This window comes from Drosophila yakuba, chromosome 3R (assembly GCF_016746365.2).
Source record: "Drosophila yakuba strain Tai18E2 chromosome 3R, Prin_Dyak_Tai18E2_2.1, whole genome shotgun sequence".
Lineage (NCBI taxonomy): Eukaryota > Metazoa > Arthropoda > Insecta > Diptera > Drosophilidae > Drosophila > Drosophila yakuba.
The window spans coordinates 25,190,380-25,216,650 of NC_052530.2; the positions used below are offsets into that span (position 1 = coordinate 25,190,380).

At 46.8% G+C, this 26,271-nt stretch overlaps 1 protein-coding gene across 1 annotated transcript in view; it reads left to right on the top strand.

The window, feature by feature from the left end:
• The first annotated feature begins 2,484 nt into the window (after positions 1–2,484).
• Positions 2,485–26,271, top strand: part of LOC6538272 (dynein beta chain, ciliary) — a 29,590-nt gene continuing 5,803 nt past the window's right edge. The window contains exons 1-27 of the mRNA XM_039376920.1: positions 2,485–2,757; positions 2,888–3,409; positions 3,789–3,877; positions 4,743–5,387; positions 5,649–5,931; positions 5,987–6,465; positions 6,522–7,021; positions 7,111–7,424; positions 7,488–7,591; positions 8,132–8,715; positions 8,973–9,187; positions 10,284–10,460; positions 10,524–10,898; positions 10,959–11,132; positions 11,379–11,651; positions 12,090–12,119; positions 12,791–13,279; positions 13,333–14,304; positions 15,309–15,575; positions 15,755–16,800; positions 17,055–17,595; positions 17,654–18,153; positions 18,222–18,977; positions 19,045–19,633; positions 19,876–20,124; positions 21,528–22,004; positions 22,063–22,427. Coding sequence (XP_039232854.1) covers positions 2,569–2,757; positions 2,888–3,409; positions 3,789–3,877; positions 4,743–5,387; positions 5,649–5,931; positions 5,987–6,465; positions 6,522–7,021; positions 7,111–7,424; positions 7,488–7,591; positions 8,132–8,715; positions 8,973–9,187; positions 10,284–10,460; positions 10,524–10,898; positions 10,959–11,132; positions 11,379–11,651; positions 12,090–12,119; positions 12,791–13,279; positions 13,333–14,304; positions 15,309–15,575; positions 15,755–16,800; positions 17,055–17,595; positions 17,654–18,153; positions 18,222–18,977; positions 19,045–19,633; positions 19,876–20,124; positions 21,528–22,004; positions 22,063–22,427 — 11,204 coding nt within the window. The 5' untranslated portion in view covers positions 2,485–2,568. The remainder of the gene's footprint in view (positions 2,758–2,887; positions 3,410–3,788; positions 3,878–4,742; positions 5,388–5,648; positions 5,932–5,986; positions 6,466–6,521; positions 7,022–7,110; positions 7,425–7,487; positions 7,592–8,131; positions 8,716–8,972; positions 9,188–10,283; positions 10,461–10,523; positions 10,899–10,958; positions 11,133–11,378; positions 11,652–12,089; positions 12,120–12,790; positions 13,280–13,332; positions 14,305–15,308; positions 15,576–15,754; positions 16,801–17,054; positions 17,596–17,653; positions 18,154–18,221; positions 18,978–19,044; positions 19,634–19,875; positions 20,125–21,527; positions 22,005–22,062; positions 22,428–26,271) is intronic.

The following is a 26,271-nucleotide window of genomic DNA, read 5'->3' on the forward strand; positions in this document are numbered from 1 at the left end:
TGACTTTCCTCACACTGGCACACTCCTCGCACACATCGAATCGCGTGTCCTTAACAAATGCACGAAATTGCTTTTAAACGAGGACGACGCCGTGCAGTCTGCCGCCCAGTTTCTGAGCTCCTCCCCAGATTTTCCCCTACCCCCAACCCCAATCCAGTGGCATGTGATGATTTGTTCGCACATAATGAAACTCATCAGCAGCTGCAGCCCGGAAAAAGTCGGAAAAGTCGGGAATCGAGCAACGGGCATCGGGAGGCAAGGGCTCGCTCATAAAGTACAAGTCAACTTGTTCGGATCGAGGCTTGGCATAAATTCAAAAAGCACGACTACGAGTACCCAACAGCCACTCGGCGGGAAAATGTAGTAAAAGCATTTTACAGTTTCATTTTCCACGACTCACTGCCGGCCACCGTCCATCTGCCCATTCTGTCCATTCTGTCCGACATCCACAGCTCGGCTTTTGTGCGATTTACTTAATTTGAAGTGTGCCGGGGCCATCGAGGCATTCCTTTTAAAATCAATTCGAAGTTTATTTTTCTTCTGCGGCTGCCGCCCGACGCCTCTCGCCTTTCACACTGACCACCATCGCATATTTCCTTCGTTTGCTTTCAATGTTTGACTTGGACTGTCGCACTATTTATGCACGTCTTTGCTCCGCAGACAGCAAGGACCCACTTTGGCCAGGACATTAAGGCCGATGAGCAGGCGGCAGAAGACAGCCAAATGGACCTGCTTTGGACTCGAGTGGCAGTTGGTAAAAGACCTGGCCTCAGTTCCCTGCTGCCTGCTATGCAAACTATGTAAAATAATCTCTTTTATTGCTGAAATGCTTATTCAAATATGTTTTTATATTAACAAGTTTATGGATCAAACGAGTGCAGATGGGACTGCTGCACAGAAAAAAAAATTTAATTACTGGATCTGAAAGCAAATTGAAGAACTAAAAGATATTTGGAAAAATATGTAGAAATAATCAGAGGTTTACTAAGTAAGCTAATAGTGTTTAACATATTTAATAACTCATAATTCAGTATAATGATTTCCCTTATTTCTCATTGTGCAGTTCAGTTTCCTAGCTACCAGCCCGGGGCAAGAGTGAATTTTAAGCTGTGCGCAAACAGCTTGAGCAAATTCATTAACAACAGAACCAGAACCAGAACCAGAAACGACGCCCCCCAATCCAAATCCATCCAAATCCAAAATCCCACGCCCAACCGAACAGGGCGCTGAGCGCCACAGTTGCGGTTGCCTCCGAAAATGAGGGCAATGCATTTGTCCCGAGGGTGCCAGTGTGGCAGGGACCAATCCCGACCAGAAATGGGAGCAGAGCTGCGGGTTGCCAAGCACTTGTTTTTGATGTGACGCTGATATTTAAAAGTGGAGTTCACATCAAAGTTACACAGCGGTCCAGAATGGCCGACATCACAGTGCCATCATGCCCATCAACATCATTCCCATCCCCATCAACATCATCATTATCATCATCATCATAATACGCAGCAGTCAGCAGGTTTCAAACAAAGTTCGGGTAGGTATGGTATGGTATGGTATGGCATGGCATGCTATGCTATATTGGAAGCAGAGAAATGAATGGGATTGGCGGAAAGCAACCCGCTTTACTTTACTTTAGTTGTCAATGCAACATAAGCTACTTATGGCGAATAAAAAGTAGAGAGCGCCAGGAAATGGTAAAACTCTTGGCCAAAAGTAAATATTTTAAGCTGCGCCAGGGCATCACTTGGGTCGAGTACTTACTAAATATATATGGCGCAAAAGGGTTACATATGTGTACTTGCGGTAATTGCAGAGGCGTTTTAACTATGCTGGCTGGGCCTTTGTTGCAATCGCTGTAAACTGCAACACCACCAACTACTTGCTGCTGTTACTTGACATATGCCAGTCACTCACTCAGCGCTTGACTTTCGAGTTGGGGGAGCGGAAAGGATAACCAGGATGTGCAGCCATAAATTGCACTATTTGTGATGCACTGACTGCTGCTGCTGCTGCTTCTTGCTGATGACTTGGCACTTAAACTGCCAAGGGGACAAGTGCCAGGACATTCGATCAGCTGCGCCCATTAAGCATACGCCGCGTTGGACGCTGAAAATGAGCAGCTCCGCACATCATTTGCATGCAGCGGCGCGGTCTTAACCAAAAACCATCTGATGTTGACTTATGAGCAGCCCGTTCTGCAGGCCGAGAACTTTCAGAAATAGCGGAAATTACATTTCGCTCACTTCGTGTGCAATTAAAGTTGGCCAGGTGGATTGGGCCCACGATTGTGTGGGTGGCTAGCTAAACTTTAGCCTCACTTGCATTCCGCATTTGAAATAGCTGCGCGAGCACACACTTTAAAGTGTTTTTTCCCCGTTAATGCGAATTTGAAGTTTGATCGATATGTGGGACGTGGCTGGCGCCGCGTCCACCGCCCCACTGGCCACCCGGCATTAGAGGTCACACGACGCGGGCCCATCATCATTTTAACGCCAGTTGCCGCGCCGAGTTGTTTGATTTGCCGCATCGCAGCCGCCGGTACGCTTTACGTTATACGCCAAAGTTCTCTGACCAATGTCCGATGCGGCGGGCATGGCGAGCAGCGATGAGGAGGGTCTGCCCACCGGGAACAGCAGCGGTCGCCAGCGCGTCCAGCGCGACTACAGCGATGCCAGGTTGGAGCGGGTGGCCGCCTACACAACGACCACGATGCGCCTCAAGCCGGATAAGTGGACCAAAATGATGGCCAGCGATGAGCTGCGGGTGAGTGGCCACCGTTGCACAGGGGGAAGATACTCGGAATCAAGGACAGGAAAACACTTGTCCACGAAATTTATAATTTTATTGTCTCAATTGTCTGAAGTTGTCATTGTTTTCGCAACCTGATGTGCAGCGCATTGTTGTGGAGTGGCAGCATGGCCACACTCGCGTCCTGGTGATGACCATCAGTCCGGGCGGAGATCTGGTGCCCAGGAGCTGCCTCAGTGACCTGTACCTGCCCTATTCGGTGCAGAGTGCACGTGGCTCCAATCCCACCGCCATGTTGCCCGCCGAGGATGAAGCCATGGCCACAGTTACGGCCGCCGTGTCCGCCGTGGTGTCTGCCACGCCCGGCGCCCTGCTCATCCCGCTGCCGCCCGCTTCCTCCAGCTTTACGACCCTGGACGGCGTGCCACGCGGCAAGTGCGCTTACTTTGTGCGCCGTAATACTTCCGACGGACCCTTGACGGCAGCCAATTTTGCGGAGAGCATTCTGTACGGCGACTTCCCGGTGCACAGCAAAATCGAGACCATGTCGCTGCTGTTCGACGACGTACTGCAGCCGCTGCTGGAACAGGCTCAATCTCAGTGGCCCGCCATTGTTCGCAAGGATCTGCAGGCGCGCATCAAGGAAGTGCGGAACACACTGACCGAGGTGGGTCCTACTGTCGGTACACTCAGGAAAAAGTCGACCTTACAAACAGAAATTATTATTCATATTTTTTTTTTGATTTTCTTTTTATTGCATTGGGTGCTAGTTAGGCATTTTAATATTGATAATTCCATTCCATGTATTAAAAGGTCGATTTTTTCCCGAGTGCAGCCGGCAGCTGCGGTATCTCATCAAATTAATCTAATTGAGTGCAGTGGGGCGGAGGATTCGGAGGAGAAGGTTTCCCCAAGCGAACCCATTTTGTGGGCACGGCACCGACCATTGTCTTGGAAGTATTTCGCTTAATTGGCAAAACTTTTCATGTGTCTACGGGCGATACGTATACATTCTGTCTGTATATACTTTATTGTTATCCCAACAGATTAAGGGCAAAACCAACAATCGCACAATTTTATCGTTATTAGTTTCGCCAACAATCGTCGAGGAAGTGTTTGCCCACGTGAGTCAAGGGTAAGTTCTAGCCATCGAAGGATGGCCATTGTCTTACAGTTCCGCCCTGGCATCCAGCTCCATCTCCAGCTCCAGCTACTTGGAGTGGAAGATGTCGCCCCAGCAGCTATTTGGTATTGTTTATGTGGCCAGAGAGAAAGAGAAAGGCTTATTCATGATACCAAATTGATTTTCATTGGCATAACTTTTCGCATGAATTGCTCGAAATTTATTTAGCTAGCAATTCCGGGGGAAAATTCAAGTTGTTTACCCCTTGGCCATACATACAGCACTGCTGGTGTACTTCGATTATTTTCCCATCGTACAAATGCTTTTAATTAAATTACAACTATTAAAAGAAATAGCAATCGTGTGCTGGCCATCAGCATTGTTAAGAAAATTGGTTCAGAATTTAGCCAAAAATTGCCATCGATACACACGTCAAGGAGCCTTTAAAATGTATTAAGAGATATTTGCTTCAGCAAATCACAATGTTCGCTTCGATTCAATAAAGACCAATTTGTAAGCCAACCAACGGCAAAAATCGGAATAAACCATCAAGCCATTTTGATTGGTATCAGTTTGCTATTGAAAAGTAACTACGGAAAAATGCTAAAAACAAATGGCAACATAAAATGGGGAAGTCAAGTGCAAATTTTTGCGAATTAGGTCAATAAATGTTTCCGCTCATTATACAAGTTTTCCCCATGAACCAAAGTTTCTCTCAATAAAATCGCAAATAAAACCAATTTAGGAACTTTGAATCATCGAACAGAATCTATAGTTTCAATTTAAAGTACTTAAATTTAAAGGGCAGACATCTACCACGAAACTAATATTTAATAGGTTACTTTTGGAATGTTTAATGAAGTCTTTATAATTACAGTCATTTAAGACCGGCTCTGGATCCTAAATTCCGAAACCTACTCGAGGAGATGTTCATAAATTGGACTACACAAATGCACGACATTGTCTTGGAGCGCTCCGAGTGCCAGCCACTGGGTTTGGCCACCCAGTCATCCGGACACCAGCCAAAGCACATAACACTGGTTTCCCTGCCCGCCCAGGAGATTGGATTCTGGACGAACCGGAAGCTAAACTTACAGAACATCTACGAACAGCTGCGAGAGTCCACGCACAAGACTCTGGCCCAGATTTTGGAGCGGATCGAGTCGGTTTACTATCAGCCATATGCGACGGCCTTCCGGAAACTGGTGGCAGCCTGGCTGGAGGCACAGGATGTGTCCCTTTGGCTGCAGCCCCTCCTCCGTCAGACTGCCGCATTTAATTCGGTTCAGTTCAGCAATGGCCACGATTTGGTGGCACCACTCGTTCACATTGTGCACCTGGTGTGGAGCAATGCCAGATACTATCGAAGCACTCAACGGATGAGTGTCCTGCTGCGCTGCATCTGCAACATGCTGGTGCATCGAGCTGCCGAGGATCTGGAGCTGCAGCTTCTCTTCCAGGGCGATGCCGATGAGGGCTTACTAAAAATCAATCGAACTACTGAGGTGCTCGAACTTTTCAAGTAAGATTATTTTACTTTAACCTCTTAAATAATAATTCTTTGCGTCACAGTTATTATTTAATTAATAACTAATTCTTGATGAAAACTTTTAACTGAACACCAGCGCAGTTTGAGTAAAAAGCAATCCTTTCTTCATTATTGTTAGCAAACTGCCAAAATTCAATTACAAATTTAAAGTTCAATTCAGGGACACATTACGATTTCATTAAAGTTTCAGCTATAAATATTTAATGGTAAATGTATTCAACTAACTTTCTGCAGACAGCGAATGCTGGACTACAAGGAGCGCTATGCCGGCAGTCATGTCCTTCTGCCCGCCCTGGCAGAAGGAGCAGCTGCGGTGGCTTCATCTCCATCGCCAGATGACCAGCAGCAGCTGTGGCGCTTCTGCCACGAGGATGTGTTTGGCCAAACACTCGACGGCTTCTCCTTTCAACTGGTGGAGCTGCGCCAGGTTTTCGAGGCAGCGGTGCAGTTTCAGCAGCTGGAGAAGCTGGAAGTGGGCGGATTGCGTGGCAAACTGCTGACTGAACGCGTCAGAGAGGTGAGTGGGTTCAAGTTTAAAGTAGAATTTTTCTACATCTTAAAGTTTAACCTAGATTTTCGGCGAGTTTAAAGTGCTCTTTGAGCAGTGGAGCAACGTGGACATCGATCTCACCGGCACGGTGGCAAGCAAATGGAAATGCTTTCGACGCGAACAAACCCTTTTCTTTAGCCGAATGCAACTGCTGGAGCAGAAGCTGGCCACCGTTTTGCTGCAGGCCTTTGAACAATGTCACAGCTGGATGCACTTGCTCCGGCTGACTTTGATGTTCGGCACCCTGCTGCAACGCGAAGCTGTGAGACCGGAATTGGCTCGAGTCCTGCCGCATATCCTTTTCATCTACGACATCGAAATGGAGCAGCTGGAGGAGAGTGTGGCGGAGTCGTTGCTGGGCTACGAAATTCGCGGCTTGGCTGCCTTACCTTTGGCCAACAACTTTCCGCCGATTGCAAATGCCATGATGTGGCTGGAACAGCATATAAGTCGATGCGATGAGTTCGGAGCGAAGGAGTTAAGCCAACTCATTGAGCAGTTGTAAGTACACTGAAAAAAACCTTTCAAAAATATACACTATACCCTGCAAATATTAGATTGAAGGAGAAATCGGAGCTGCAGACGTTACCCATGCAGTGGAACTGCCTGCTCTCGCGTCGCAATATTTTGACCACCAAACTGAGTAATCTGCAAATGAAAATCTGGACCTGCTGGCATGAGTGCGTTGATAAGCTCATCATCCAGGGACTAGATGAATCGGTACTCTCCCGTTCGGAGGATCATAGCCAGCTCCAACTGAACTTCTCGCCAGTGCTGTTTACCCTGCTGAAGGAGACCAAATATTTGCTGGCACTCCAGTCCACTGGCAGCTTATCCGGCGATCTCTTCCAGCTGCCGGAACCGCTGCTCACACTCTATGCACACCGCGATGCCTACTGGGAACGTCGCATCCGGCTCATCAAGATTGGGGAGTTCTACAATGGCATCCGCTCTGGAGAATGTGCCGCTGCTGAGCTCCAATTAATTCGCAATGACCTGGCGACCATTGACGAGCACGTGGAAATGGCCTGTCAGCAACTCACATGGCGCAACTACAGTAAGTGAATTCAATCTCTCAATAAATTTATCCTAGAATCAGAAAGTTTCTTAAGAAGTTAAATGAGTTATAATTATCAAATACTACAGATGATGAACTTGTGGCGGGCATCTTTGAGCAGAGTCGCGACTTATTCGCCCGCCTGCAGCAGTCGCACGGCAACCTGGATGCAATCCTGTCCAGCATGCGGCGCTGGAGCCGGGAGCCACTGCATCAGCGCAGCTTATACGGTCGCAATCTCCTCGATCTGCGCCACCAACAGGATCGACTGCGTCTGCGGCTGCTGCAGTGCGATGAGACCAAGATGCTGTTGAATCGCCTGCTGATTGCCAACTTCTGTCTGTTCTTCAACTATGAGTCACAGGAGTTTCAGCTGTACTCCAGAGATCTCAGTGTGCAGGAGGTGGGTTTTAAGGCAATTGTAAAGTGATTTAAGTACAGCTTACATTATGTTACTTCATTGCAGTTTGTTCGTGAATTTCCCAAGGAGCAGCGGCGGCAGTACAACAAGTATTTGGCCAGCGTGGATGAGCTGATCTGCCGCGAAGTTCGCGAGGCAATGAGAATAAGGTTACTAAGCAGTTCGACTTGAAGCACTTGAAATTCCCACAAACATTGTCAGTAGCACTCATCGCCAATCAATTGCACTTCATCACCAGACAGCCAACTATTTCATTACATTTCGGCACGCTGGCAGCTCCTTTCATGTCTCATCAGAACTAATCAAGTAAATGAGCACGAAATCGCACCGCTGCAACCGCAAAAATGAAAGACACCTGCAAGTGCAAGTTGCAAGTTGCAAGTTGCAACTGCAATTGGAATTGGAATTGCAACTGCAACAACCACACTTCGCGACCGCAGCAATATGGGTGCAACAATGGCAACAACAAATTTGCCAGGGGGGCCGAGCATTCATGCGTCAATTGCATGTTTCACTTAGCGGCACTTTTCGTGATTGCATGCAGACAACGTCAGCCAAAAATAAAGGGGCGGGTTGGTTGGGAGGGGGGGGGGGGGGAGGGCGTGGCTCAGCCTGCAAACGAAATAAGTTGCAAAGCAAACTGAACAGTAAATTTAATTTTCACATTACTCATACGCCGTGTAATTCAGTTTAGAGTATTTGTACAAAGAAATGACAGCAACAGCAACTGCAACAGCAACGACGACACCAACACCAACACCAACAGCTCCACCACCAGTGGATCCTGTCTGTTCAGCCAGCATGGCGAGGTTAGTCCTTCAGCAAATCACAACGCCACAGGCAACATCCACGACAGGAGGAGCTGGAGGAGCGGGTGCCGGAGGTGCGCCGCCCACAGCCAACGATGCTCCACTCTTCGAAGTGAAATTGGAACTGACGGAAACGGAAATACGCTTTTCGCCCGCCTTTGATGCAAGTGTGGAAAATAATTTTCAACAAATTGTGGAGCAGCTGTTGCTTGATATAAAACAGACATGCGACTGCATGCCAAGAATTGTGGCTGACAATGCCGCGTCAGAGGATGATGAAGACGACGACACGGCGACGATGGCGTACGAACAGGAGCTGAAGCGGTTGCCCAAACAGGACACGGCACAGGAGCAGCAGCTGGAGGAGGAACAGGAGCAGGAGCCAGACGATCCAAAGCCCCAGGCCGTGCAATTCAACCTGCTGGCTGCCGCCAAGGCGTATAGTCAAAAAATGGAATGCACTGGTAAGTATTTCGCCACCCCGCTAAGTGGGCGCATTGTGGTATACCCTTTCTTGGGGCATATATATTTATTGTTCCCTTTTATGTTGATTACTGATTACCTCAAATACAAAACTTCATATTATAAGCTTTTTAAAATCTAAAGAAAATAGCAATATTCCACTTACACCTTAAGTATTTTATTAGAAGTGGTATGACATTTTTTCTACATGTTTTGTTCAGATCTCAGTTCTTTTCATTCTGTATTTCCCATAACCCAGTCGATGGCCTGGAAATGCTGGAGAGGGCGATACGAGATGCCTTGGCGGATACGGTGGAGGCGGCATCGGCATACGCTGCCAAATTCCAGGCCTATGCATTCCTGTGGACCCAGCAAAGGGGCGAGGTGCTGGCCACTTGCATGCAAACAGCCAGGGAGCAGACGCACCACGTCAGCGCCGGTGGCTATGCCATCATGGAGACGTTCAAAAAGGAGGTGAGCCGGAAGAGGCAAAAAGGAAAGGAAATGCCCCCGGGGCGCCGAATGCCAACAGCTTTAGTGGCTGCGACACTCACACCCTAGTTCTCTGAGCTGATAAGGATGAAGGGGGGTGGATAGGGGGATAGGGGGCGGCAGACTGGGTCGCTCAATTGGCAGCCACACAATTTACGCCATGTAGCCCCTGAGACCAATAACGCTTGATAAATGCCAACCATTTAGGGTCAAATGTGTGGCAACTGACCGGGCCAAGAAGGAAATAAGCGAAAAAAAAAAAAAAAGGAAAAGGATCCCCGAACGAAACAAAGCAAAACACCAAAAGAACTGCTTAACCACCACATGGCATCGTTGACTTATGTTCTGGGGCAATTGGGGAGCCACTTTCTGCCGCCCAGCAGGCAAATCGCCGACGTATGCGTAATATTTTCTTTAAACAATTATCAAACGCCCCGAAAAGTATGCAATAAATTACCCAACAGCCACTCGCACACACTCACACTTACACACACACACATGTAACAACAAATCATGGTCAAAGTGCACGGACATGGCGGAAAATTGGGTGTTGCCCAATAAAATGAGGGAAATTCGCCAGCAGGAAGGCCACGAACTGCAAATGGTCTAATCCAAAGCATTACATATAATTTAGGGCACTTCGGAAATGCTTAACACGTTCAAGTAACACGTAAAGTTAGCAAGAGTTTGGATAAAAGGGAGCTAATTTTCTATCAATACCTTTATTTAATATCGAAGGCATAGCTTTATTTCTTCTGTAATGTTACTCGTTGAATTGCAACATATTTTTGACCTAGGGCATTCCAGACATAAGTTCAGTGATGCCCCACTGCCGGAGTAGGGCACGAGAAATCACTGGCCGGCATTTTATTTATGACTAGCCATTGCTTTGCCTCTGGAGCAGCTGGTGTTCTTAATAAACCGACGCCAGCGGTGGAACACTATAATATGTACATATATACACATCACCCAAATACACACACCCTGTAAACACACATGTGTGGCAAATTAGGAAATAAATTAGGATAGAGGCAGTCAAAGGAAGTTGTCACTGCGTAACCATGCACAATTTCCACAGATCGAGAACTACAACGAAGTGCACGATGCCATTGACCAGTGCGAAAACAGGGAGTGCATCAACGGCTGGCTGGCCCTCGACATCAAGCCCCTCAAGTATGGACTCCTCAACCTGGCCTGCAAGTGGTCACATCTGTGCAAGCGCTGGCTACTTCGCTACGTCCAGGGAACTCTGAAGGTGAGATGCAACCGAAATCGTTTGAAGACAACTAAAATGGGAGGAGGGAAACTGCCTTTGCAGGAGTTGAATGGCTTTATTGCTCGCGGCCACGAGACACTGCAGCTGCACATCGCGCGCCAGGACTTTGCCGCCCTGCTCCGCGTCCTGTCGATCATGTCGGAGATCCGGGAGCGGGAACCCTATGCGGACAACGTGTTCAAGCCGCTGAAGGAGATCATGGGCCTACTGAAGACCTACAACGTGGAGTACGAGCCGCAGCTGCTGCGTGGCATCGAACAGTTGCCGCAGCAGTGGCAGCAGCTGAAGCACGCGAGTACCGTTAAACAGGAGGCGCTGCAGGACACCCGCTTCCATCAGCAACAACGTGTGACCGCTCTCATCGGCCTGCACACCTGCCACCTGCAGCACTATGCCCGTCAGTTCCAGAAGATGCCCGTGAGTGGAGAATGATATATTAGGTATAATAAACATATATACAGCGGTATTTACTTGCAGTTCTTTCGGGTGCCCTGCCCACAAGTCTACGATATCTGCGACGAGGTCTACACTCGGCTGCATCGCTTCCGCCGACAGCAGCGTCTCTACACCCGCTGGGCCCGACTTCTTGGCATCCAGCCACCTGATCCCGCCACCCTGCAGTTCTGCGAGGTGGAGCTGCGAAGGGTCAAGGTGAGTATATGTCACATATATTATATGTAGACTGGTATAAATATTTAAAACAAGCTGAAAGATAAACACATTGTCTGTTACCTATACATGTACTGGTTGGGTACACTTATTACATAATATTATTAAAAATAATTAAACCAACTCCCTTTGTCGCTTCATCAGCTGGAGCTAGAGGGGATGTCTGGGAATGTCTTAACCATATCCTTGTTAGCACAGCAAAACTAATAATTGACCCATCGCCGGCAGCAATTGTGGGACTTTGTGCGCGTCATCGAGTCGTGCATCGTGGCCTGGCATGCCACGCCCTGGCTGCTCATCGACACCGATGACATGGAGCACGAGTGCAAGAAGTTCACCCGCGACCTGCGCACCCTGGACAAGTGCATCCGCGAGTGGGCGCCATACGTTCACATTGTGGGCGTGCTGCGCGAACTGGTCGCCTCGCTGAGGGCCATCACGGAGCTGCAGAATCCGGCAATTACGGAACGCCACTGGATGGAGCTGATGCAACTAACAAAGGTGAGGAGCACAATAGTGAGATTTTCGCGAATGGAATGGTGTGTGTGCGGGTTTGTGTATGTGTGTGTGTGTGTGTGTGTGTGTGTCTTTCCAAATGATTGAGCGTGCCAACAGTGGAGCAAATGCATTGCAATGGAGCCGGCAATCTGGCCGCCGGCTGATGTCTCTTTGTGCCCAGTTAACATGGCTGGCACAATGGCGCACATTGGGCAAACACATTAGCGCCGTTGATGTGTTGTTAAACAGCGAGCCGGAAACCTCTGAAGCTACAGAACCTGTCACATGATTTGCACAAACAAAAGGACACTGATTACGGGCAGTGCACTGCATTGGTGGTAATCTTTCAAACTAACCCAGCAATTAGATTGAATCACAGATCACAGGTGGCATGAATAACTGAAATCTAATCAAAATTCCCGCTTATCTCTTCATGCTCAGCTGAGTGGACAGCATTCCATGGAGGAGCTGGTAAGTGTAAATCATAATCAGAAGTGTAATACGAAACCGAATCAGTTTGCATCAGTATCCGCATCAGTGTCTGCATCATTTGGAATCATGTATTAAAATGTAGTTATCGCATTTGCTCATCTAAGTCCAATCAGAATACAGCTACTAGGCATCCATCGGTCATCCTGGGTTCCGGATTATGTGCATTGTTGAATGGCATTCCTTTAGTTTGTGGAGCGTTGTCTCCATTACATTACATAGCACTAACAACTGGCTGATGGACGGCATTGCTCAGTGCTGTTAATTAAATTTGCCGAAATTCGGCCGAAATGTGTGATTAATATTGTGTGCCGAGAGCAACGAGGAAACTTCTAAATGCCATTCATAGCTATCAATTACACTAGTCTACAAAAAATATATAAATATTTAAATATAAATATTACATTTCCAAATATGCACATGATTCAAAACATAAACTCTTTTCCTTCTTATATTATATTTATAATGTATGCATAAAATATTTTTGTTATATTTTAAATATAACAAACTGCAGCACAGTGTTTTGTAAATGAACTAATCCCCTGACTTTTGTACACCGACTGAGACATTCATAAATCCATTGAAATGCATACGAATTTCGTAATAATTAGACCGACTAGGCGTATGCGTAATATGTGATTTCCACACTGTAGCTCTCGTACAAGTGCAACAAATCCACTAAATTGGCCCAGCTGCTGACCCTGCAACTGCAGCATCACGAGGAGGACATCAAGAACACAGTGGACCGTGCCATCAAGGAGATGACGGTGACCAAAGTCCTGGATGAGATCAGGGCCACATGGGCGCACCTGGAATTCGAGCTGGAGCAGCACCACACGCGTCCCCATATTCGGCTGCTGAAGGTATCGGAGGAGCTCATCGAAACGCTGGACGACAACCAGATGCAGCTGCAGAACATCTCAACCTCCAAGCACATTGAGTACCTCCTGGACAAGCTCACCCACTGGCAAAAAGTCCTGGGAGGCATCGATACTCTAATTGTCAACTGGTTCGAGGTGCAGCGCAAGTGGATCTACCTGGAATGTATCTTTATCGGATCAGCGGATATTCGCGCCCAGTTGCCAGCGGATGCCGCCAACTTTGAGAGGATCGATGAGGACTTCACGGCACTTCTAGCCAAGGTGGGTCCAACCCATGGATCATTCATGGACATTAAAGTAATATTCCCTTACAGGTGAAGGAAGTTCGAGTGGTCATGCAGGTGGTGCTGCGTCATGAGGATGTCCTTGCTCAATTGTTGCAGTTGCAACATCGACTGGCAGTTTGCGAAAAAGCACTTAATGATTACCTGGAGACCAAAAGATTGGCCTTTCCCCGCTTCTATTTCATCTCCGCCGCCGATCTGCTGGACATCCTGTCCAATGGGAACAATCCGCAGGTGATTGACCGGCACCTGATTAAACTGTTCGATTCCATCCTCCGTCTGCAGTACGAGACCAATACCCCGAACGCCTTGGGCATGCACTCCAAGGAGAACGATGAGTATGTGCCCTTCGTATCCTCCGATCCGGATCAGCCGGCTTTCATCGTTTGCGGCGGGCGGGTGGAACTCTGGCTGAGGGCCATCATCCAGCAGATGAGGAGTACCCTCCACGAATTATTCCGGCGTGCCCTGCGCGTTTTTGGGGAGAAGCCGCGGGAAGTCTGGCTCTACGACTGGCCCGCCCAGGTGGCGCTGTGCTGCAGCCAAATCAGCTGGACGGCGGATGTGAACCGATCCTTTGGCTGCATGGAGGAGGGCTACGAGGGTGTGATGAAGGAGCTGCACAAGCGTCAGATTGCCCAGCTGAATGCGTTGATCAATCTGCTGCTGGGTGAACTGTCGCCCGGAGATCGGCAGAAGATCATGACCATCTGCACGATCGATGTGCACTCGCGCGATGTGGTGGGCAAGATCATAGCCTCCAAGGTGGACAACTCGCTGGCCTTCCAGTGGCAGAGCCAGTTGCGCCACAGATGGGATGATGACCAGGCGGGCAGTTCCAGTGGCAGGGCCAGCACGGCCATAAGTTGTGGAGGAGGAGATGAAGATTGCTTCGCCAACATTTGCGATGCGGAGTTCCGATATGCGTACGAGTATCTGGGAAATACCTCTCGACTTGTTATTACCCCGCTAACGGATCGCTGTTATATCACCTTGACGCAGGTAAGTAAGCAGTGTGTCAAATACTAATTGAATGAAGGCAAATAACTTGCACTTTGTAGTCATGCAAATCCCTTCTAACGAGCCCTGAATTAAATATAAACCTTTTCAACGCCTGCCAGGGGGCGTTAATGGATTTAGCAGCGGAAATCCGCTACAAATGTAAAGTCCATAGCTCGGCTTTGAATAATTGAAAGCCAATGTCCCGTGGCTTGAATATATTAAAATCACCAGCTAGTTAAAGCCAGTTGAGACAAAACAAAAAAAAAAACACACTGATAGCTGCTGTGAGTGACAAGAATGAGAAAGGGCGGAAATTCAATAAATTAAATGAAATTTGCGTGTGCAATAAGCGCAGATTATTGCATTGTCCGTCGAATATTTCATGCACGACTGCCATATCAGATGTTGTATCTCTGACACTCGCGAATCATATTGTTAAAAATGTGTCGGAAAGTTTTACAATTTTAAGGTGTGAAAACTAACATCAGGGATAGCCAATCGTACATGTCAAAAGCAATCGTGTTCATATTTCACATTACAATAAATATCATATTTCCGAATCGTGGTAATCAAGAGCACTGCTCATTGCATTTAGTTATGTCAAATCCTACATGTCGCATCTCAATTAAATTTAATTCAATTACACAAACCTATTAATTCCTCTAATAACTTTCAATAAAAAACACTACTTGACAAGCTACAATTTAGAGGAAATCCGCAGTATGTTGCAATCCATCTGCGTAGCTCGGTATTGCAGTATTTTCAATAAACACTCTATTTCCAAGTCAAGAACATCCTTCGGGCGGCAGCCATTCTCCACAATTGAGAAATACGTTTAAATTGAGTGCAGCATAACCAGGTGATTGCAGGAAACCGCATCGCATCAGTTTTGTGTAGTTGTACGAGTATTCATCGCCGCCTGCGGCAAATTAAACAACTCGTTAGTGGAAAATAAATGTAGCTACCAATTTACATATGCCACCTCCTCCACCACTTTTCCCCAGTCCCTGCGATTGCGATTGGCCGGAGCGACCGCTGGACCCGCTGGAACTGGGAAAACGGAAACCACGAAGGACCTGGGACGCGCCCTGGGCGTAATGGTTTATGTCTTCAACTGCTCGGAGCAAATGGACTACAAATCTTGTGGCAACATTTACAAAGGACTCGCCCAGACGGGAGCCTGGGGCTGCTTTGACGAGTTCAATCGCATCTGCGTGGAGGTCCTGTCCGTGGTGGCCGTCCAGGTGAAGACCATACAGGAGGCGATAAAGGTACGCCGCCCGCTTGCAAATTGATTTCAGTCACCTTTCCTCTGTTTCGCCATCCTGCACCATCACCATCACCATCACCATCCTGCACCATTCTGCATTGATTGCTTTACCAGGACCTCGTAGTCTCTGTGTCCTGTGCTCTACTGCTTCTACCATCTCCTCCTGCTCCTTGTTTACAGATGCATAAAACCCAATTTATCTTTATGGGCGAGCGCATTTCGCTGGAGCCGTCGGTTGGAATTTTTATCACCATGAATCCCGGCTACGCCGGCCGAACTGAGCTGCCGGAGAACCTGAAGACCCTGTTCCGGCCATGCGCCATGATTGTGCCGGACTTCGCCTTGATTTGTGAGATTATGCTAATGGCCGAAGGCTTCCAGGATGCCCGTCTGCTGGCCCGCAAATTTATCACACTGTACACGCTGTGCAAGGAGCTGCTGTCCAAGCAGGATCACTACGATTGGGGTCTGCGGGCCATTAAGTCCGTACTGGTTGTCGCTGGCACCCTCAAGCGGGATGACCACAGTCGGCCGGAGGATCAGGTCCTGATGCGTGCACTGCGCGACTTCAACATACCCAAGATTGTCACCGAGGATGTGCCCATATTTATGGGTCTCATCGGTGACCTTTTTCCGGCTCTGGATGTTCCACGAAAGCGGGTCTTTGAGTTCGAGAAAACCATACGGCGGGCGGTGAATGAAATTAAACTGCAGCCGGAGGAGGGATTCCTCATGAAGGTGGTGCAACTGCAGGAACTGCTCGATGTGCGGCACTCGGTATTCATAGTGGGCAATGCGGGCACTGGAAAAACCAAGATCTGGCAAACCCTACGAGAGACCTATCGCATCCAGAAGCTGAAGCCCGTGTGTCATGTCCTCAATCCGAAAGCTTTGTCCAATGATGAGCTCTTCGGCATCGTTAATCCCACGACGAGGGAGTGGAAGGATGGCTTATTCTCCTCCATTATGAGGGAGCAAGCGAACATGCCACCGGGCAATCCCAAGTGGATAGTCCTCGATGGCGACATTGATCCCATGTGGATCGAGAGTCTTAACACGCTGATGGACGACAACAAGATTCTGACCCTGGCCAGCAATGAGAGGATATCCCTGAAGCGGGAGATGCGGCTGCTCTTCGAGGTGGGACACCTGAAAGCGGCGACTCCAGCCACTGTCTCCCGGGCGGGCATTCTGTACATCAATCCGCAGGATTTGGGCTGGTCACCGTGAGTAATCCAAAATGGTCTCACATTGTAAAAAAAAAATATATAATATTTTTCATTGTACAAAATTCCATCTTTTAACAATGTTACAATACTTTTTATGCGAGTATAAAAACTTGAACAATACAATGCAAATATGCCATATATAAAGTCACAGCTCGTGCAAAAACAGAATGAATTGGCCATCCAATTATTGCAGATTTGTATATAATTTTTTACCGAAATTTGTTTACAACCTTAACTGTTTCTTTCATTAGCTACGTATCCTCCTGGCTGGAAACTAGGGTGGACATGATTGAGAGGGGCATCCTCACCACCCTTTTCGAGAAGTACTTTCCCTGCCTGATGCAGCGGCAACGCGACTTCCGGCGCATTACTCCCATCACGGACATGGCCATGATCCAGATGACCTGCCACTTGCTGGAGTGCCTTCTGGACAGCGATGAAGGCAATGCCGATGGACGAGGGCGAGGAAGTGGAGCTGGAGGTGCAGCCAATCCGCACAGTCTGCATCATGGGGAGCTGTCCCATGAGGCGATGGTCTTGGCCCTGGAAACGATCTTTGTGTACGCCAGCGTTTGGAGTTTTGGTTCGGCTTTAAGTCAGGATGTCATCATCGATTGGCATCGCGAGTTTCACAAGTGGTGGATAGGCGAGTTCAAGGACATCAAGTTGCCCAGCCAAGGCACTGTGTTCGATTACCAACTGAATGTGCAGACACTGAAGTTTCAGCCGTGGTCGGAGTTGGCCGCCCAACAGTCTCTGGAGGGGCAAATTGATTCAGAGACTCCCCTACAGGTAATCAATAGATGGAAATACATATACCATACATGTATAATCCCTACTTACCCAATAGAATGTGCTGATTTCCACTGCGGAGACCATTCGACTGGCCTACTTCCTCAAGCTGCTCATCGACCGCAATCTGGCTTGCATGCTGGTGGGCAACTCCGGTTGCGGCAAAGGTGCCATCTTCCGGGAACTGTTCGGTCAGTATGCCAGCGACCAGGAGCTGCTCGAAGTGGCCGTGTCGGCGGTAACTACAGCTGACAGCCATCAGCAGCAGTCGGGTCATCCGCCTGGAGCTGGAGTTGTGCGCCGCAAGGCTTCCTCCTCGGCAACGCCACTGCTGACCACCGTGCAGGCCACGCACTTTAACTACTACACCAGCTCGGAGATATTCCAGAAGATGCTCGACCGACCGCTGGAGAAGAAGTCGGGACGCTGCTACGCGCCAAGTGGACCGAAGCGTCGGCTCATCTACTTTGTCAACGATTTGAACATGCCGGAGGTGGATGCCTACGGCACAGTTCAGCCGCACACGATAATGCGACAGTTCATGGACTACAGGCAGTGGTGAGTGCACTCCAGTGTGCGGTTAGTGATGGGTGGTGGTTAGTGATGCAGAGTCATCTCCCGACCAGGTACGACCGCCAGCGGCTGCAGCTAAAGGACATCCGACACTGTCAGTTCGCAGCCTGCATGAATCCCACAGCCGGCTCCTTTACCATCGATCCCCGTTTGCAGAGGCACTTTTGTGTTTTTTCGGTGGCACCGCCGGGCGAGGATACGCTGCATCACATCTATGGCAGCATCCTGAGCAGCCACTTGGAGAGTCCAGCCCAAGGATTCAGCAAAGAGATACGATCCATTGGAAGTCTGCTGGTGCGAGTGGGTATCGCCTTGCACCGTCGAGTGGAGTATGCCTTTCTGCCCACCGCCCTCAAGTTCCACTACCTGTTCAATTTGCGGGATCTCACAGGCATCTATCAGGGTTTGATGAATAGCGTGGGTGCTCCGGCATCGGCGGGTGGTGGTGGTGCATCGGGTTTCGGCGGCACCATATGTGGCAGACCCTCTGAACTGATGCGACTCTACGTGCACGAGGCCTTTCGCGTCTACCACGATCGCTTGGTGGATCCCTACGACATCAAGTCGTTCAAATCATCCATACGGGATATTTTTAAGAAGGATTTCGAGGACTTTGACGAGGACTTTGTGTTTGCCGAGCCGCTGATATACAGCCACTTTGCTCAATCGCTGGTGGACCAGAAGTATATGCCCCTGAAAAGCTGGGACTCCTTGTACCAACTGCTAATTGAGGCCCAATCCAGTTACAACGAGGTGGTGGGCTACATGAATCTCGTTCTCTTCGAGGATGCCATGATACACGTGTGCCGGTAAGCTAAACATAATTATTTACTCCATTATTCGATTTATTTAATATATGTGTTTTATTATGGCCAGAATCAATCGCATTTTGGAGAGTCCCCGGGGAAATGCCCTTCTAATTGGAGTTGGAGGTTCCGGGAAGCAAACTCTGGCCCGTCTGGCTGCCTTTATATCCGCCCTAAATGTGTCGCAAATCCAAATCAAGCGAGGATTCGGGCTGCTGGATATGCGAGAGGAAATCGGCAGCCTTTACATGAAGGTGGGCCTCAAAAATGTGGCCTCTGTGTTTCTCATTTCGGATGCCCAGATACCCGACGAGTCCATACTGATGCTGATTAATGATCTACTGGCATCCGGTGAAATTCCCGAGCTCTTCAACGACGACCAACTGGACACCATCACAAATGGTATCCGCAACGAGGTGAAACAGAGCGGTACGCTGGACACCAAGGAGAATTGCTGGCGCTATTTTGTGGAGAAGGTAAGGCGACTGCTCAAAGTGGTGCTCTGTTTCTCGCCGGTGGGTCAAACATTGCGGGTTCGGGCTCGAAAATTCCCGGCCATCATTAGTCGCACGGCCATTGACTGGTTCCACGAGTGGCCCAAAAGCGCTTTGGAGTCCGTTTCCCAGAAGTTTCTCAATGAGATCAGTGGTATTCTGGAGGTAAGTTATATTGGTACGAAAAGATTAGAAAACATCATTTTTAAGATATTTGCTTAAATGTGCGTGGCATTCATTTGTTCGAGTGCACTGCGAAGTCCGTTCTCTTATTTATGCGTCTGTCGGGCGCAATTTACAACTGCAAACCGTCAGGCCGGACACTTTAAGTCCTGGGACCAGGACGAGTGCCGACTGACCTGATCCATGTGCTCTTTCCGTTTCGCCCAACGAAAATTTCCATGTAGCCCGCTCTGGTGCCGCCCATCGGTTGCTTTATGGCTTACGTCCACGGTACCGTGAATCAGATATCGAGAATTTATCTGCAGAATGAAAAACGCTACAACTACACGACCCCGAAAACTTTTCTGGAATACATTTTCCTCTACCGCAAACTGTTGGTGGACAAAAACGGCGAGTTCGCCGAGCGCATCGCTCGTCTGCAGAGCGGAATGTCCAAGCTGGCGGAGTGCGCCCGTCAGGTGGACACACTGAAGGTGAGTAAATGATGGAGTGGACAGTGGACAGTGGACGACCGGCGAATGCGTCATGGTGACCATATGGCATATGGGAATGAAATGTGCATGCGGTGAATACGCTTCGCGGGTGTTAATACACTGGTACATCAAATTTGAATGCGGATTAAATAGTTCTCAAAAATATGCACAGAATTTCTTTACACGCTTATAATACCTGCCATAATAAAATAAGCGAAAACATGAATAACATTATCTGTTATGACCAACATTGCATATTAATCCCTTAAACTTTTGAACTCAAAAATCTCATCCAAAGCAAATGAATTGCTCATTTAAGATTCCGTTTTAAATACAGCTAGACTTATTTTTCACTCTGCACACGCAGATTGCGCACACGAATGTGGGCTTCAAATAATACCTCCTGCCAGTATGCCAACGAATAAAAAAAATACATACACAAATAAAAAGTATTACAATCTCGGCAGAGTTAAAAATTGTGTCTGTCTGCTATCAAATATTAATTAAACACGAACGCAGGGTGCCCGCAAAATCGATCATCATTGGGCTCAGCATCAGTTTTCAATGGTACACTGTCATTCGATCCGTTGGCGAAGCGTTCGGCATTCAATTAGTGCGCTTAATTGAATTGTTGTTGCAGCAAATCTGCTGTCCACTTGTCCAACTCCGGCCGGACCGGGCAACATCAATGGCGGCAACCGGAGAAGCGGAAGTTCGCTGCCATTCTTTGAGTTTTTAACGCCGTTTCCGGTTACGTCGCGTATACGCAGTGGAGGCCCACTGGCATCACGTTTATTTCGTAGCACACTCCTCGGCGCTAAACAACATTCAGTGGACTGTGTCGGCAATGAAGTGGGGGGAGCAGGCCAAATGTTATTTAAACTAATTGAATTAATTGAATTCGTTTCCCTCGAACAAAAGCCGTTTCATTTTCCGAGTATTCACTCCAGTTTTACATCGCGTCTGCTTTCTAGTGATGGGGTTTACCTGTAGCTATGATAGCGGAATGGGTAAAAAAGCACATTTTCCTCTTTAAAAGAAATGTTTAAACTATATAAATTCTTAAAAGTGCTAATAGTCATAGGTTTGTTGAGGAACACTCTTTATAAATACTAGCCGAAAGTCAACTTGCAATACAATTAATATTTGATTGCTAATTTCGGATAAATTAAATCTTAAAGTCGGTATATAACATACAGATTTCTCTCATCACTTTCCCAATTCACTTGTATTTCTGAGGATGTGCCCGCAATTTGTGCGCTAAACTTGCTCTGCGTAAATATTGAGCCATCGTGCCGGGGCTTTAATTATTTTCGTCAGGCGTAAAAGTTTTCAGCTCACTTTGATTTTGGCTTTCAGTTTCAATTGACGCAATTCAACGGATTTTCTAATTCCACACGCAGCACCAACTGGCCATTCAGGAGGTACAATTGGCGGCCAAAAACGCGGCGGCCGACAAACTGATTGTGATTGTTAGTGCCGAAAGTGAGAAGGTGAAGCGGGAACGGTACACCGCATCAGAGGAGGAAAAGCGAGTGCGCATCATCGAGGAGGATGTGTCGATGAAAACCAAGATGTGCGAGGAGGATCTGCGTCAAGCGGAACCTGCCTTGGTGGCCGCCCAAGCAGCTCTCAATACCCTGAACAAGAACAATCTCACCGAACTCAAGTCCTTTGGATCGCCACCCAAGGCGGTGGTGAATGTGTGTGCCGCCGTCATGGTTCTGCTGGCCAGTAATGGTAAGATACCCAGGGATCGCAGCTGGAAGGCATCCAAGCTGATGATGGTGCGCGTGGACCAGTTCCTCAACGATCTGCTCAACTACAACAAGGATAACATACATCCCAATATCATTGAAACTCTGCAGGAGTATCTTAAGGTGGGACTACATATAATAAGTAAGTGCAAAACTAAATTGTAACTTAAATGCTCGCCAGGATCCCGAGTTCAATCCCGACAAGGTGGTGCAAAAGTCGGTGGCTGCCGCTGGTCTATGTGCCTGGGTGATCAATCTACACCGCTACCACCAGGTCTTCCTAATCGTGGGCCCCAAGCAGCAGGCTCTACAAGACTCCCATCAGGAGCTGCTGGAGGCCAGGGAGCGGCTGCAGTACCTCAAGGCGAAGATCAACAATCTGGAGGCCAAGCTGGCCGAGATCCAGGCCGAGTTTGAGAACGCGGTCGCCGAGAAGCAGCGGTGCCAACGGGAGGCGGACAAGACCGCCTTCACCATCGACCTGGCCCATCGGCTGGTCAATGGGCTGGCCAACGAGAATGTCCGCTGGAAGGAGTCCGTCCAGAGGTGAGTCCTTCGGCCATGTTGTTGCGGCCGCTTGGTTATAGCACTGCATTTATGCGTAATCAATTATTAAATTTAATTTACATTCTGTGCGCGTTCGCCACGGCTGTAATTGCTTCGCCAGCCACTTGTCGGGTCGGTGGAGAGTGGTGGCTTTGCACTGGGAGAAATATATAACTTATTTGAAACGGGCACCTTAAGTTAGGAAACCTGATACCAGAGTAACCAACGTATTTTGATATATTATAATTTTTATTATGATACTTACCCTAAACCTTTTGTTTATAAACGTTTATTGCTAATATATCGAGTTAATGTTGAAAAAGCTTTATAAAGCGTTTAGCAATTTGCTCCCCAGTTATTATTATACCCGTTACTCGTAGAGTAAAAGGGTATACTAGATTCGTTGAAAAGTATGTAACAGGCAGAAGGAAGCGTTTCCGACCATATAAAGTATATATATTCTTGATCAGGATCAATAGCCGAGTCGATTTGGCCATGTCCGTCTGTCCGTCCGTCTGTCCGTCTGTCCGTCTGTCCGTCCGTCTGTCTGTCCGTATGAACGTCGAGATCTCAGGAACTACAAAAGCTAGAAAGTTGAGACTAAGCACACAGACTCCAGAGACATAGACGCAGCGCAAGTTTGTCGATTCATGTTGCCACGCCCACTCTAACGCCCACAAACCGCCCAAAACTGCCACGCCCACACTTTTGAAAAATGTTTTAATATTTTTTCATTTTTGTATTGGTCTTGAAAATTTCTATCGATTTGCAAAAAAACTTTTTGCCACGCCCACTCTAACGCCCACAAACCGCCCAAAGCTGCCACGGCCACACTTTTGAAAAATGTTTTGATATTTTTTCATTTTTGTATTAGTCTTGTAAATTTCTATCTATTCGCCAAAAAACTTTTGGCCACACCCACTCTAACGCCCACAAACCGCGAAACCTGTCCTTCGCACTTACACTAGCTGAGTAACGGGTATCAGATAGTCGGGGAACTCGACTATAGCGTTCTCTCTTGTTTTTTTTTTCCAAAGTGCATGAGAACTCCGCTTACTGGCGGGCCATCGAGGCAATAAAGGGCCGTAAATTGTATTTATCCGCTCCCGTTTGGCGCAGAGTGTTCCGGGGCACCCGAACCCGGCTCATTCACTCGATTGCGCACTCGTCGGAAGGCAATGAACCGCCAGGAGTGACGGCAATTTGCAAAAATCATTGGCAGTTAACCGAAATGCATTTAAGCAGCTCCAAGCCGGAGGCACGTACTCCAAATGGGGATATGCAAACTTGTCATACCAAGTGGGTTGAAGGCGTTGGCGCTAATCCCATCTGTTGCAGCTCCTCCTGATGATGTGAGCCACGAAAATGTCGTGCCAAGGTGCAAGGCACCTGCCTAACAAGCCAACAATTGCAGTTGACAAGTGTGAAAGTTGCCACAATGGTGGGTGGTTCTGGGTAAGAGGATGGTAGATGGTGGAAGGCAGCGTGTGAGCAGGAGTCAAAGCCTATTAGGATTTCCAAGGACATGGCTGATGGAAACGTGGGCTTTGTGCAGCTCCCCCAATGGATTACGTATGGGAATCACTGATGCAGCCGGTGAATAGCTGAAAATTTACATGATATATCTAAGCGCCTCGAGGCATGCAACATGCCTTCATGCGTGTCATATGGATAATTTACTTTTATAGCGGAGCTGCGTTTGTAAGCAAATCCTTGTGTATACCTATGAAAACATAACATTATTGAAAAATATTCTCTATTTAGGCAAAATTCATTTATGGCTTTTATTTATTAGCAATCAAGTCAAGCATTTTCCGTTTCGACCGTAAATAAAGTAAGCTTGTATACACAAAACCTTTCAAAGGAAACATCATATTCTTATTTTCATTTGGTAGACTTGGAAAGAGCAAAAATAAGAATTTACTTCTCTTTTATTAAATATTCCATAACTTTTAGCTTCAGCTCAAACACAATTACTGTGCTCTGGTTTTTACATTCTATATTAAATGAATGCAAATGAACTTTTCATGTAGAATATCAAATGAGAAAGATAACAAATGTAACACAAAATATTTCGTATGTGCATTCAGTTACTTTTAGTTCCTTTTTCGCTTTTCATTCATTTGTCATTGTGGCTTTCATATTATTACTACTAATTACCTAATTACCAAAAAAATTGAAACACGAATGTAATAATATTTACAGATAATGTTCGCTATTATATTACCTAGCTAGTTATAGTACCATATAATGAGAATTCTGTTTGATCTCAGTCAAAATCAAAAATTACCATATTCAAAAACCAGAACTCGTGCCAATATTCCCAGAAAAGCTATTGTCAGGTGCCATCATCGTTTCCCCAAATAAGGTTTATCTTGGCTGATTCAAAGAGCCAAATTATCAGTAACCAGTGGTTACTAACCACCAAACTTGGGCCAAAAACGTTAATGGCACCTCAATGGGGAGACTGCTTTGATCAGAACATTGAATATATTGGTCCGAATATGGAACGTCATACCTCGTTAAGTTCGTAATTAAATTTCCAATCGAACTGTGTTTTCAAAAAAAAATTAAAAATTTTCACATTTTTTGTAATTTTTGATGATGATATTTGAATATTGGCCGAAAATCGTTTTTCTGGTTTTTGCGACAATAAATATCAGTATATTGATCAGAACATTGGAAATATTGGTCCGAATATGGAATGTTATACCTCGTTGAGTTCGTAATTAAATTTCCAATCAAACGGTGTTCTCAAAAAAAAATGCTATTTTTTTACATTTTTTGCCATTTTTGATGATGTTACAAAAAATGCGAAAATTTACCCAAAAATTATTTTAACGAAGTCGGTCAAAAAGTGATTTGGTTGGTTAGTATTGGTAATTAGGAGTAAAAAACTGTAATTCTTTTCGCTTTCTGACCATTTTTAGTCAAATTATACCGAAAATACCAATAAAAAATATTGAAATTTGGCGAAAATCGATTTTCTTTTTTTTTCGTAAATAATTGTCATTATTTTGAACACAGCAATCGAAATAGTGATCCGAGTATGGAATGTCATACCTCGTTGAGTTCGTGATAAAATTTCCAATCGAACGGTGTTTTGAAAATAAAATTCTATTTTTTTCAAATTTTTTGCAATTTTTGATGATGTTACCCCTTACAAAAAATGCGAAAATTTGGCCAAAAATTATTCTAACAAAGTCGGTCAAAAAGTGATTTGGTTGGTTAGTATTGGTAATTAGGAATAAAAAAATGTAATTGTTTTCCTTTATTAACCGAAAATTTTTATTTTTGCGGCTATAAATATCTGAAAACCAGAATTCGTGCCAATATTCCCAGAAAAGCTATTGTCAGGTGCCATCATTTCCCGAAATAAGGTTTATCTTGGCTTATTCAAAGAGCCAAATTATCAGTAACCACCAAACTTGTGCCAAAAGCGTTACGATTTAATGGCACCTGAATGGGGAGACTAATGAAAAGGCAATCGTTTCGGGGTCATGAATATACAAAATTCTCATTCAATGCGAAAGACCAAAAGCAGTGGGGCGCCCAACTATCAATTATATAAACCATCAGGTCACATGCAATAAGCAGTGGGCAAAAACTTAATCAAATTCATATAGATGTCAATGGCAATATAGCTCGTACCACTCCTCTTACATTCGGACATTCGTACACTTGTACATTTGTACATTCATACAACACGCAGAGCACTCCGACACCTTTGGCTGCCCATTGACGACTGGTTGCATTCATTGAAATTCAATTGAGTGCGCGTGCAAGCCAAAAGAAAATCCGTAAAGGGCGTCCATCGATGCCGATGATGATGATGATGGGGGTT